This window comes from Lactuca saligna, chromosome 7 (assembly GCF_052625555.1).
Source record: "Lactuca saligna cultivar CGN05327 chromosome 7, ASM5262555v1, whole genome shotgun sequence".
NCBI classification, from domain to species: domain Eukaryota; kingdom Viridiplantae; phylum Streptophyta; class Magnoliopsida; order Asterales; family Asteraceae; genus Lactuca; species Lactuca saligna.
Genome location: NC_136423.1, coordinates 129,665,205 through 129,679,032, shown reverse-complemented (window position 1 = coordinate 129,679,032; position 13,828 = coordinate 129,665,205). Strand labels below are relative to the sequence as shown.

Here is a 13,828-nt window from a genome sequence, read left to right as displayed (position 1 = left end):
TTATATATGTAAAGTAATAAATATAATATATATATATGAAATTAAATTGCAATGAATATGTTTATTTCTTTCTTATTTTAAAGTTTTATATTAAAAATCATTTATTGCTTATATTTTTATTTAAAATTTTTAATTTAAATTACCCGTATAATATACGGATCTCATACCTAGTTAAATATCAATAGTTAAAAACTTAAAATCTATTTTAATGTGTATTAGTTAGAAGATACCCAATTAAATATCAATAGATAGACTGTATTTCAAGGTGTATTGGTTAGCAAATAAGTTAAGGAATTGAGAGTGTTTCAAACTAATATGATTCAAAACATATATTTATCTTAAAAGGCTTCAAATTAAAATAATAAAAACATGTATTTATCTCAAACAACATCATAAAATGCATTACATGATGTACAGTTTATGGTTTGTAGGTTTGGGCTGAAAATGGACAAAAATTCAACCCCGAATTCTTCTTTGTTTTTGTTTTCTAAAATTTTTACACTTATGTTGGTACTTTTAGAACTTGTTTCTATTCATAAATTTTATAAATAGATATAAAACCATAAAAGTTGTAATTTCATAATGCGGAAAATCCTTTAAAAATAATTTCTTTTTAAAAAAAATCTGGACCGGTTTGACCTGGGCCCGGTCCGTGTGCACCTCGACCCAGAATAACATTATTTCAAATTTTCAATCTATAAATTTTACTGATGAGTAATCTTGAAATTATAAACCTTCGATTTCATTCCATAAATTTTCTTCAGAATTACTAAATACTTTCGTCTGATCATTATCTTTAAACTAAAAAATTTCCATCGCTGCATTACAGACCTTCTGATTTAAAATCAACCAAACCATAATTCTAAAAATATATCTAAATGAAGCACTTACGTTTTAATTAAATTCAGGTTTCAAATAAATATTCAAGTACGCATCACATCCTTCTTGCATTTTTATACACAAAATACTACAATCAAAAGACAAGATGAGGTACAACATTCCATTTTATTTTCAAGATTCATGAAAAACAAATCAATGCTGATGCAAACTAAGTTGCTCATGAATCTTTCGGAATTTATCTTTAAGCCTTTGTATCTGCATAGATTCCAACACCAAATATATCAACTTAAAAACCCAATACATCATAAACATATAATCAAATAATATATAGAGTAAATTACACGAATGGTCCCTATGGTTTGGGGTAATTTGCACGTTTGGTCCCTCATTTACTTTTTTAACTCGGAAGGTCTTTACTGTTTGTTTTTGTTACGCGTTTGGTCCCTTTTATTTGTTTTTGTTACGCGCTTGGTCACTGTCTTACCTAAAAAGACTATTATTTGAATATGGAAAAATGATGGGATAGGTAGGGTAAGGTGAGGGGAGTGGGGTTGAGAGTGTGTTTATTTAAATAAATTAAAAAATCATGGGCAAAATAGTCTTTTTAGGTAAGACAGGGACCAAGCGTGTAACAAAAACAAACAATAGAGACCTTCCGAGTTAAAAAAATAAGTTAGGGACCAAACGTGCAAATTACCCTAAACCATAGGGACCATTCGTGTAATTTACTCTAATATATAGAGAAAACAACAATAAATACCCGTTTCATTTCGATTTCCGTTTCTCGTTTCCGTTGCCCCAATGAATGTCGCAAATTAGTAATGTCAAAAACATTATCAAGATCATCTTGGAATGCGGATTCTAAATCTTCTCGAAGAAGCGCGGGCAATTTATCCACAACCGGCATTAAGAAAAAGCAATTGAACTGCAAAAAAAATGTCAACCGGACTGAACAAAACTGAACTTGAAATTTTCTAAAACAAGCTTTTTAAGGCTAATTTCAATGAAAAGACCGTCCCACTTTTTTGGATGGGACAGAAAAGTAAAATTTTTGCTTTATTGATATTTGTGCAGTACAAGACTGTCATTTTCTGTCTTGTGTTGTCTTGTCGGACCGAAAAGAAAATGACAAGCCTTTTAAGGCTGATTTCAAAGAAGAGACTGTTCCACTTTTTTTGGGTGGGATAGAAAAGTACAATTTTTGCTTTATTGATATTTGTGCACTACAAGAATTATCATGTTCTGTCTTATCTTGTCTTGTTATGTGTTTGTCTTGTCTTGTCTTGTTATGTGTTTAACACAGATGAAATTTTTTTACCTTTAACTCGGCTGAAGCCAAGAAATATTCTCTGATACCATGAAATATTTGTTGTACTAAAGCATAAACAATACGTTCGGATGAAGGAGCAAGTCTCCTATTCCAAAGTGTGCTGTCTAAAAGATCCGCCAATCTTGTTTCTGTTGATTGAACGCTTGTACTTGTGTCAGTGCCTGTGCCTGAGAGATATTACTTAATCTGATAAGCTATATATATATATATATATATATATATATATATATATATATATATATATATATATATATATATATATATAAGACTTACCGGGTTGTTCAGTTCCACCAAAAGAATCCAAGAATTGGCGTAATCCAGCTCGATTCTGCAAAAAATATTAAAAAAAAAATGATGAAATTTTAGGGAAAAGAAAAGAAAAAAGTTGAAATGGAGTGGAAAAATCTTCATGTAACCTTATTGTGAAGGGACCAGGTGACATAACGGGTGGTGCTTATTAGATCCTCCATGCATCTGTAAAAAGTTGAAGAAAGTTAAAAAGGAATATAAAGGAAATAAGATGAAGTGATAAATTTGAGGTGATTTTGTTACTTTTCATGGCATGATCTTTCGGTGGATTCAGCAAAGTTGTTGAAAGCAGATGAAACACGCCTCAAGAAAACTTCATGGCCACTTAGGAATTCGCCTTCTTTCTGTTCCAACCATTTGAAGGGTAGTTAGGTCAAAAGACTTTTAGCCCCATTCTGTTACATGATGTGACATGATAGAAAAGGTTGTGGTGTGATCGATGTCAATGGGACAAGGACTTGTACTTGATCTCTCGTTTGTGCAAAAGACGAAAATGCCCTTCTCATAAAAGTATCAACAGAGCCGATACCTGAAGAAGATAAACGGAGATGGGAAGCAATCTCTTGAGAATGTGAAGAAGTCGACTGCCCAACTGTATCCAAAATAAGAATCTTGGTAAAACATATATATATATATATATATATATATATATATATATATATATATATATATATATATACACTTTATGAGTAATGAGGAGAAAAAAGGGATTTGTTGTACCTGATGAAGAAAAGGTTCAAAAGTATCACGAGCTTTTGCAACAGCGATGACACATGCAGTCCTGGAGTAATTTGTTCCATCATGAATATCTTCGACCCCACATGCATTTACAATTTCTTCACGTGTAATTGCAGGGCATTTTATCCCTCCAACAACAAACCTAAATTCAGCCATGGCACGATGATATTGTGCACCTCCGTATAGACGCATACCTGCATTCTGAACATAATAGGACAAAACAACTTCACATGTCTACTCTCTACTCTCTACTGTCTACTCTGTCTACTGTCTATTATCTGCTTTGTGTGTTGTCTATTGTCTACTCTCTACACTCTACTTGTCTACTCTGTCTACAGTCTACAGTTTACTCTGTCTACAGTCTACAGTTTACTCTGTCTACAGTCTACAGTTTACTCTGTCTATTGTCTGTTGTCTGGTGTCTGTTGTCTACTGTCTGCTATCTCTATTGTTTATTGTCTACTGTCTACAGTCTACAGTTTACTCTGTCTATTGGCTACAGTCTATTACCTACTGTTGTCTGCTATCTACTTTGTCTACTATCTCTGTCTACTGTTTATTGTCTACTGTTTATTGTCTACTATCTACTATCTTGTCTACTGTTTATTGTCTACTATCTACAGTTTACTCTGTCTATTGCCTACTGTCTGCTTTGTCTGTTGTCTATTGTCTACTGCCAACTATCTAGTGTCTACTATCTCTGTCTATTGTTTGTTGTCTACTGCCAAAAGTCTACTGTCTACTCTTTACTTATCTACTCTATCTACAGTCTACAATCTACTCTGTCTACTGTCTACAATTTACTATGTCTACTGTCTACTGTATGTTGTCTGCTATATTGGGCCATAAATTGCAGTTTTTGTCAGAACCAAAAAGGTGGAACAAGATGGGACACGGACTCAGTGTTGATCTCTTGTACGTGGAAAAGACATAAATGCCCTTCTCAAGCTAATCATGCAAAATAGCCTACAATGCTAAAAAGTGAGATGGGAATGCAGATTGTAAAAAGCTTACAGGTATTAGTTTGTGTGGGAACTGAGAGCCATCAATACCGATTAATGCCCCTCCATTAACCCTCTCATCTTGTAGTGTTTCCCCTACAAACAAAGCAAAGAAGTAGAATGTAAACTAAAAGTCAAAAATTAGTATTCAATATGTTTTGTGGATTAAGGGGTAAAGAAGGAAAGTTTAGCAAGATCAAGATGATTTACCAAATTTATCTGGAGGTGCAACAACTGTCCCTTTCAATAGCAATGATAACTACGAAATAGAAACAAGATTAAAATACCAAAGATTAGTTACCTAAAAATATTTTTTTTCCCTTGAAATATTGGTTAAAAGTTGAAACTTTAAACAAGAAACAATAAAGAAAAATATGAAACCTTGGTAAGGAAAAGATCATGAAAAGATCTTCCTTTCTCCTTTAGTTTGACTTCATCTAAAGTGCTAGGAAAACACCGAAAACAAATTTTAGTAGATTTTTTCATTTACATAATTTCAAAAAAGAAAAAGGTGATAACTCATAACTACAAACCTGAGTTCTTGATTTATGTCATTTAGCTTTCGTGTTGTACCACGATACTCTTTTTCAAGAAGAGGAATGATCATAGGAACATTATCCATATACCTTAAACAAAATAAATCTCAAATTTTTAATTACAAAGAAAAAGTTTATCAATTTGACTTTAGACTATAATAAAGATTCTACCTTTTTTGCAGCAATTCTTCCAAGAATGACTTAAGGCTACTCAATCCTATTCTGCTTCTTTCTTGCTTTGATAATGGCCTACCAAGCTTCTCCTCCAAAGATGCCACATCTTCCATCTCTCTTAGAGAAATAGCCTACAACAATTTATAGGTACATTACATTATGAGGAGGGCATTTAAGTCTTTTGCATAGACAAGAGAACGAGAGCAAGTCCATGTAATTCAAACGAAATTGACTAATAAGATTATAAATCTTCAACTTTGAATTACATAATTAACTAATAAGATTATAAAAATGTGAACATCGTTATAACATATTCGAGTTTGAGTTTCATAGCTTTCACCAAATAAAAAATTGTCCATAATTAATTTTGAAAACTGAAGTCTAATAACTTTTAAAGATCAAAAATAGCTCAACATGTTTGATAATGTTCACAATCGAAAAGATTCTTAACTAATCACATTTGTATTATAATTTATAGAAAATAAATTGTGCAGCTCTTAAAAAAACAATCATTTTTATCCAGAAGGATAAAATGGTCATTTACTCATATTCAGATACTTCATTCGGTCAAAAAAAGAAACAATCCCTTAGTCCATGCATGTCAAACACAGTATTACCTGTCATGTTATGTCAAAAGGACCTAAATATATTAAATTATTAATATATTATACCTGTTTAAACTCATCATTGGATCTATAAACCGATTCATGTCCAGATCCAACTCTTCCAGAAGGCACAGAAGTGAAAAAAGGTGAATCACCAAGCATGAAACCATCAAGAACAGATGATGGTGGTGAAAGGAAAACTTCAACATCTGAAGCACGTGCAAATTGCGGGATTTTTGTATCAAGTTTAGTTGACACAACCACAGTTCTTGAAAGTTCAGGATCAATCTACAAAATGCAAAATCACTCATGAAACTATTTTAGTATCTTCAATGAAATGATAATAACATTAACATCCTTTATCCCTTTTATAAAATTTAAAACACATACTTGCATTACTACCCTCCTTGTAGTAGCATTGCTCCAGTCATTACAGTCTTCAAGGCATAGTACAATGAACTCCTTATGCTGCATTTTTGCCCTCACTAGTGACTCAACAGCACGAGATTGAGCCTGTAAATTAGGGTTTTTGAAACTTCATTGTCAACAACTCTATCTTTAATGGAAGTACTAAATTGGTGAATCTTGAAAATTTGTAGTTTTATTATGAATAAAGTATAAACAACCTGTAAAGCTCGATTTTTTCGTCCAGGAGCAGGAGCAATGAGGCCAGGAGTGTCTATAATGGTGAGATTTGGGCAGTATTTGTATTCCACTCTAATGATTATCTCCTTTGAAGAAAATTGAACAGTTTCACGCTCCAATCTCATGTTTTCAGCTTCAATGTATTCCTATGTAATGTAAAGTAACAATTGGTTGCATTTTAGTCTGATTATAATCAGAAAAATTGTGAAAATGGGATAAGTATTAACAAAAGAACTTGAATTCCATGGAGAGTTTGAATATTCAACCATGATTCATGGTAATTTGATTACAGCGATCCAAAAGGACATAAAAGATAGCGATCGCTTTGTCTGTTATTAGGTTATATACTTCTTTAGAAAAGGACAAATAAGAACTACGTCCTCCACATATTTCTTTATTGGTCCGTGATACATTTCTAACTCTTGTTGATAGATTAACATGGATCTTCCATTTTCAGAACTTCAATCAAACAAGCAATTAACCAAACACATTTTTTTACCATAAGAAAAATGAGAAAAGAAGGTGATAAGAAATGGGTTTAGTTAACATGTACCTGAATTTCTCGGAGTGGTTTCTCTTGGGGAACACACGAATCAGAATCCGATATAAGGTGACAAAGAGGGGAGTCACATTCAGGGTTGAACCTCATGTGGAGAGTAATAGGACGACGGGTTTTAGTGCCACCGCCTACATGGTTGAATTGGAATCCCATTAGGGCTTCCACGAGGGCGCTCTTGCCATCTGTTTGATGTCCGACGACTAGCACCGCCGGAGCGTCGAACGGTGTCTGGAACTCTTGTGCTAGTCCGTGCAGCTCGTTGTAAGCCTCGTATAACCTGGACTGGCTTTCCCATTCGCCGCCGTTCTCCGCCTGCTTCAGCGTCGACATGTGAGAAGTAAGGTGTGAGTCGTACGTGGAGACTGTGTGTGTAGTTGTTTTTGACCTTTTTCGAATTAAAGAGTTTATTAAATTGGAGTGTGTGGCGTTCAAAATTAATTTTATCTTCGATTTTTCTTTCCCTCCCTTTTCCGGTTTTTCCCTTTTGTCTTCTTCAATAAATTAGAAAAAAACAAATTAATATAAATTTAAGACAAAACTGCAAATTTGGTCGTAGTGGTTTGTAAAAATCTTTGGATGAGATCTAAAAAGTTTCCAATTTGCACAGAAGGTCTAAAATCAAGGTTTTTCTGGGTTTTTAATCCAAAAAAATTTAAATTACTTATTTACCCTTTTAATTTTAGTTTTGTATTTTCTTTTCTTATTTGTTTTAATGCTTTATGAAATAAAATAAAAAACAAAAAGCATAGACCTCCACTCCACCCCTACTCATACTCTCTTTCTCTCTCTCTCTCTCTCTTTCTCTCTCTCTCTCTCTCTCTCTCTCTCATTTCTTATGTGATAAAAAAAAAAAAAAAAAAAAAAAGCAACAACAGCAAATAGCCAAAACTATTGTTTCCACCCTAACCAGCAGACCACCATGGCATCCCCCCATCTTCCTGTGAATAACGATCGATCCACCTCGATTGTTTCCTTCCGTTCGTTCTTCCCTTATTTCAATCATGCTCCTTTAATTCCAAATCAAATGAAGACGGGAACAAGAGATGCTTGCAATTGACCAACATCTTCAACTTCTCCCTTCGTTTTCTTCTTGATTTCAGTCAAGAAGCTTCTCTGGAGACGAACCAGCATCTGGCGAGACAAGGAGGTTGTCAAACATCAAACCCAAAAACCTTTTTCCCATTCATCGAGTTCTTACAAAACAGAAAAAGAAGAATAAGAATAAGAAGAAAACATGTGAATGACGATCGGACGACACCCCTTTTTCCATCGACTGAATCAACCAAGCACCCACTGTTTTCATCAATCAACCCTCCACCCAAACCCTTCCTCTGTCGTCAAACAGTTGTTGCTTCCTCCCTTTCCTTTCCTCGTCATGTGCTTCTGGATGATAGAAAGAAAAGGCAGCGGAGCTGCCATCGCAAGCCATTCACCACCACATGTTGCTGCTATTGTTATTCCGACCACCAGAGAACCACTAGAGGTCTTGACAAAAGATCAGCAGCCACCAGATTCAAATCACAATTGCCTCCACGCTTCCTTCTTAATGCGATCGTTTGATCGTTTTTTGTTCCTTTGCTTGATCAAGAAATAACCAAAGGCACGAGAAACCCTAATCCACCTAAGTTTGAGCCAATAAAGACATCTAGCCCCTCCATTTGCAGAGAGAGACAGAGAGAGAGAGAGAGAGAGAGAGAGATAGGGAGGAAGAGAGAGAAAGGGGAGGGCTCTGGTGGGGTGGGTAGAGAGAGAGAGAGATGGGGTGAGCCAAATTAATTCATTTTTTGCATTAATATTTATAAAATAAAAATACAAAAAAAAAAATAATGGCAAAATTGTCAATCCAAGTGCTCCATGGACCAAAAATACAAAAATCTGTTAAGTTTAAGACCAAAAACCCAAGAAAACCTTGATTTTGGACCTTCTGTGCAAGCCGGAAACTTTTTGGACCTCATCCAAAGATTTTTGCAAACCACAAAGACCACATTTACAGTTTTGTCTAGATTTAATTGATTTTTTTAAAGCACTTTAGTATTTAAGAAGTTTAAATATTTATAAATGTGCCATTCATTTATTATTAACTTATAGAATAAATTTATATATTGAAATTGCATGCTGTAAAATAAGGACTTTGTCTATTAGAAACGTGATTACATCATCATGTGGCCAGTATTCGTATATGTGTTATTAATAAGAGAATATTTCTGAGATTAATTGTAAATTTCAAGGAAATTTATAGAAAAATTCCAAACTTTTTGGAAAAGTTTCAATACAGTCTTAAATTTTTTTTAACAGAAAAGTTTTATTATTTTTAGAAAACCATATAATTTGTCATTTATTGTTCAAATATAAAAAATGATTCTTTCGTTAATTTGACCAAAATGTTAAATAATCGGGACTTTTCTGTTAAAAAAAAAAAAAAAAAAAAAAAACTTTTAAGATTTTATTAAAACTTATCCCAAAAATTTATGACTTTTCTGTAGATTTCCCTAAATTTTATTTATAAAAATTAATTGTGAGTTGATCGATCACCTAGAATTTTAAGAAAATAAAGATTTTGGTTGTTTTAAAATATGTAAATGAGGCAATTGATGACTACATCAAGAAACATGGAGACTCTTAGGGGTCGTTTGTTTCGTTTGATTCCTAAGGAATTGAAAGGAATTAGAAACTAAAATTCAATATAAAACGTGTTTGGCTAACAGAAGGAATGGAATATGATTTTCATAATTACTTTTTAATTCCATGTTCATTCCCTGTCTATAAGGAATCCACATTCTATTAGTTTTTTTTTTTTTTTTTTTTTTTGTTACACAATTATCCTCCCATATATATGCGGTTCTAGTAAAACAAAATAAACTATGTGAATTTTCATATCTTTTCTACGATTACCTTCTTCTATCAATTATATTTTTCTCCAATCAGTATTTGTCAAAAAAAAAATCATCCATCGATCATATATTTTCTACAATTACTGTCGTATTTCATCTCTGGCTCATCATTCTTCTACTGCTTTGGTGTATCTATCATCTTCGTTTACAGATAAACATCTCATGTTCAATTTTTCTGCAATTAAATGTGTACAATAATTTTCTTTATATATTTGTAATATGTGATTCATCTTTGTCTGATAGAAAATAACATAATTTTTTATCATTTGTGCTGCTTACTACATCTCTAGTTTCTTTGTGTGAAGTATGAACAATTTTCTTTACATGCTATGTACGTTTATTGTCGCCGTATTATAAAATTTATTTTCTAATTTCTTTGTAAAATCAGCAAACTAAATAGAAAACAAATTTCATTCCTTGTCCTCCAAACGCATTTCAACTTCTAAGTACATTGAGATTCCAATTCTTTCAAATTCTAATTCTTTTGACAGATTTCATTCCTTCAAAAAATATTCTGCGAAACAAATGCCACCTTATAGTTGATGTAGCCAAAAAATATCATTATCTGATAAAGAAAATATGAAAATAGTTTGAGGTCAAATATTAACAGATTAATACTTTTTTATGAAATGACCTCATAATATGAGTGAAGACAAAACTTTTAGGTGTTTGTTCTTTTTTTTTTTTAACTCTTTTATCTCTCATATTTTCTAGTATTAGCAGTTCCAATTCCCTTCCCCTTCCAAAAGAAAGATATCAAAATAAAAATATGATAAACACAATAATTGAACTTGATGGTTACTTTTGTGAAATGATATGTTAATGATTTTTATGATTTTAGGTTGAGATTTTATACTGCATATCTTAATGACTATATATTGCCATACTCAAATGACTATACACCGAACAACTACATAATTGGTATACAAACTATACTACTCATACACGATTACACGCATACTCATTATGACATACATACTCAAATTAGGAAGTGGCCGTTGCTTAATAATCATCATGTCAATCAAGTGTCAAGTCAATTGAAAACCATGTTTAAAGTTGTATAATAATGTGTGTAACAATGTGAACATGCATTTCACAATATTAGTAGGTGTGTTAATAATAGTATGGTTTCTCTATCAAGTATGTTATTGACTAAGCCTACACTAATAAAACCTATTTATTTTAGTTTTTTAGATGTTCGTTAAAGTTTTTGCAACACAATTTGGGTAAGAAAGAAAATGAAAATTAATTTTGCAAAGGTTCAAAGTTCATAAATAGAGTCCACAAAGGGGACTTCATTAAACCACCACTCAAAGCAGCATATAAAACATAAACTCCATCAAATTCATGTTACACAACTTTTGATTTTTCAACATTAGAAATCTCTTCCATTACTTGAGTTTATCAAATAGCTTAGGTGCAACCTGTAATCCACATGAGTTTTCAATATTAGATGATTAAAAAATAAAAATCTTTACATGTAAAACAAAATCAAATAATGAAGAAGGGGCAAAACGGGAAACTTACACATTTATCAACACATTGCCAATAATCAAAATACTGCCCAGTGCAATGCTTGTGCCCGCTTTCATCTGCCTCCACCCTTTTCACACATCCCTACAAAAATAACAGTTTAATGGCTAAATGTTGGGTGCAAAGTTATCCATGTATGACTTTGTAAATGTATTGACTTTTGTAAAACCCACTTGCATGTGGTGCATTAGCCTTATGATAAAATGATAAAAGTACGTTATGCTTTTCTGTACTTTTTTTAAAAGGTCAGAAAGTATAACTGTTTAATCATTTTACAAAATGTGTTTATGTGATTTGAAATTTAAACCAATTTAATTTTGAGTTGAAAGGATATTAAAAGGAACCTGATATTCAAGCCAAGCTCTGACACATTTGGGCTTGCATGAATCTTCAAAGTACTTCTTTTGGTCAACTGGTTCTTCATCCGCCCTTGTAAAGAAAGAAGAAAATTACACAAAAATGGAAAACTTTTTTTGTTATTATATCTATTCGCAATTGTAATCATTACAAGAGTTTATTCATGCTGATAATTGTCCCTTGTAATCAACTATGTGTTCAATTTCACAGTCTATGCTCTTTGAGTACATATATGGCATACAAACACTCACTTGATACACATCAAAGGGGAACTTTAGCCACTTCATGGGTTAAAAACTATATTGCATATCTTTTGGCATATTGGGTCCAATGAGGTCACAAATCTTAAGAAGAAAAAAGAGGGAAAACTCAAAGGATTTGATCAGAGTGTGTTTCTCCAATTACAATATGTCAATCTCAATCATCACCCAGACATATGAAATATGAATCATCACATTAACTAGCAAACATTTTGGATCCAAAACTCATGTTTGATCTAGGGATTTGAGTTTCTAAATAAATTACGAATACGCAAACTAACAAGTGCCACTACTTCTAATGATAGCATCTCAGAGCAATAATACATGAATATTTCACTAGAAGAAACTTAAAATCACAATTAATTAAATCGGTGATTACTCACATAGGTTATTAAGGAATACGATAAAGCGAGGACTTGTGAACAACCTGTTCAATCGAGCAACCTGCACAGAATCCAATTTCAGAATACGAATTCATAAATCCTGGATTTTGAAAATCCGTATGAACAGATCGAAGAACGAAGAAACATAGATTTGTTACGATCTATTTTGGGGAATACATTGACTTAAATGGAAATTTTGAGGACGAAGGATGACTATACCGTATGAGGGTTTGAAGCCGCAGTGAAATGGAAGAGAGAAGACACACGAAAGGCCTTTTACTATGTTGACTTGCCCGGCTGCCCCGATCCCAATTTTATTTATATAAATGCAACTTACTAAAATATTTAATTAAATGGTTTTATATATTTATATAACCATATATCAATTTTATCAATAAAAATTTATCAATTTGTACATGTGTAAATTACTTTGTAACTCACATTATTATATATAATTGGATAATTTCTAAAAGAGTATACTTTATTGTATTATATAATTGAAAAAATAATAAATTTGATGCATGTATGTGTTATAGAAACAACATAAAATAAAGACAGTTATTTAGAAGAGTTATTAATTTGATCTTTAAAAAGTAATTGTATCATTAGGCTAAGCGGAATGCATCACAAAGCCAGTGGCAGAACCAGATAGGCGTTGGGGTACTACAGTACCCCCAAAATTTTGTTTTATGTATATAAAAAAAAAAATTGTAAACATGTTCTATGTTATTGTACCCCCAGCTAAAGAGATCTCCGAATATAATAACTACATATAATATTTGTTGATAATGTTTGTACCCCGTTTAGAAATTTCTAGCTCCGTCACTGCACAAAGCATTTATGCATAAAGATGTGTCATATCATTCCACCTTCAAGTCACAAATCTTAGGAAATAGTGTTCAAGTAGTAAGTTGCTAGTGAATGGAGAGAAGAAGAGTGAGATATGGGGGAATGATAGAGATTGTGACCAAGCATATCATTGCCAAGGAAGCTCACAGTCAAGTAATATAGGGGTAGTGTTGGCATGCATTCTACGTGTGCAAGTCACATAACGCGTAAACTTGAATGTCATGACCTTTAATTTTAATAAAAATATGATTATTAACTAAAATTTAAAATGTTTGTAAAAAATCAAACTTAATTATAATTCATCCAATGAAATTTATCGTACAATAGTAAATCAAAACTATATTTAGGTTGTTAGGTAACTATCTACACACCAATTTTTGCTACATCATTGTCATTTTATTCTCCACACCATTTCATTTTTGCTGGGAAATAATCACCACACCTCTTTAATTTCCATTTTAAATGTATATAAAAATCAATTAAATGAAGAAACATGGCCACATGGTCTCTTCGGATTGAGTTTTGGTCCTCCACTAAGCGTTGCCTCATTATCATATCCACGACAAGAAACATGGGTTAACAGGGGCGGTGTTCTGATGGCCTCAACGACGTGGAGGGAGGCCACCTAAGCCTCCTCCACGATGTTTAAATCTCATGCCCAATAGCCTTAAGAGTCGATTACATGATTGGTCTCATAGTCACGATCACAAGTATATCTAGAAATGTCACAAATCACAGTTGAAAGTCACGACTATGGCTAGGAGTGAAAAAATGATTATCCACAACACTGTGGGGGGTTCGCATTAACTATAAAGTTT

The 13,828-nt window shown here is 32.6% G+C and overlaps 2 protein-coding genes across 3 annotated transcripts; both read right to left on the bottom strand.

Annotated features, from left to right (window-relative positions):
• Nucleotides 1–892: 892 nt before the first annotated feature.
• Nucleotides 893–7,136, bottom strand: ARC5 (P-loop containing nucleoside triphosphate hydrolases superfamily protein). 2 transcript variants are annotated; one of them, XM_078963442.1, is made up of 17 exons: nucleotides 6,732–7,136; nucleotides 6,160–6,324; nucleotides 5,924–6,046; nucleotides 5,600–5,821; nucleotides 4,926–5,059; nucleotides 4,752–4,844; nucleotides 4,600–4,663; nucleotides 4,429–4,477; nucleotides 4,232–4,314; nucleotides 3,200–3,418; nucleotides 3,009–3,071; nucleotides 2,723–2,823; nucleotides 2,587–2,644; nucleotides 2,444–2,498; nucleotides 2,159–2,337; nucleotides 1,601–1,765; nucleotides 893–1,095 (listed from the first exon to the last, which is right to left on the bottom strand). In XM_078963442.1, the coding sequence occupies exons 1-17, from the start codon at nucleotides 7,065–7,067 to the stop codon at nucleotides 1,033–1,035; spliced, it is 2,172 nt and encodes a 723-aa protein (XP_078819568.1). In that variant the 5' UTR covers nucleotides 7,068–7,136; the 3' UTR covers nucleotides 893–1,032. The 2 variants fall into 2 exon arrangements, with proteins under 2 accessions (XP_078819568.1, XP_078819569.1); XM_078963443.1 differs by having other exon boundaries at nucleotides 2,159–2,331.
• Nucleotides 7,137–10,849: 3,713 nt separating this feature from the next.
• On the bottom strand, nucleotides 10,850–12,465 carry LOC145007571 (cytochrome b-c1 complex subunit 6-1, mitochondrial-like). The gene is made up of 5 exons (XM_078966486.1): nucleotides 12,381–12,465; nucleotides 12,162–12,222; nucleotides 11,506–11,590; nucleotides 11,156–11,245; nucleotides 10,850–11,052 (listed from the first exon to the last, which is right to left on the bottom strand). Coding segments are annotated over exons 2-5 (210 nt in total). The 5' UTR covers nucleotides 12,164–12,222; nucleotides 12,381–12,465; the 3' UTR covers nucleotides 10,850–11,019.
• Nucleotides 12,466–13,828: the final 1,363 nt, after the last annotated feature.

Excerpts from the sequence above, each read along its gene's own strand:
- ARC5 (XM_078963442.1), bottom strand. The coding sequence starts at position 7,067 with ATGTCGACGCTGAAGCAGGCGGAGAACGGCGGCGAATGGGAAAGCCAG. Across the intron at positions 4,664-4,751 it reads GACATAAATCAAGAACTCAG|CACTTTAGATGAAGTCAAAC; the intron begins GTTTGTAGTTAT and ends GTGTTTTCCTAG. Across the intron at positions 2,338-2,443 it reads TGGTGGAACTGAACAACCCG|GCACAGGCACTGACACAAGT; the intron begins GTAAGTCTTATA and ends AATATCTCTCAG.
- LOC145007571 (XM_078966486.1), bottom strand. Across the intron at positions 11,246-11,505 it reads GAGCTTGGCTTGAATATCAG|GGATGTGTGAAAAGGGTGGA; the intron begins GTTCCTTTTAAT and ends TTATTTTTGTAG. Across the intron at positions 11,053-11,155 it reads GGCAATGTGTTGATAAATGT|GTTGCACCTAAGCTATTTGA; the intron begins GTAAGTTTCCCG and ends TGTGGATTACAG.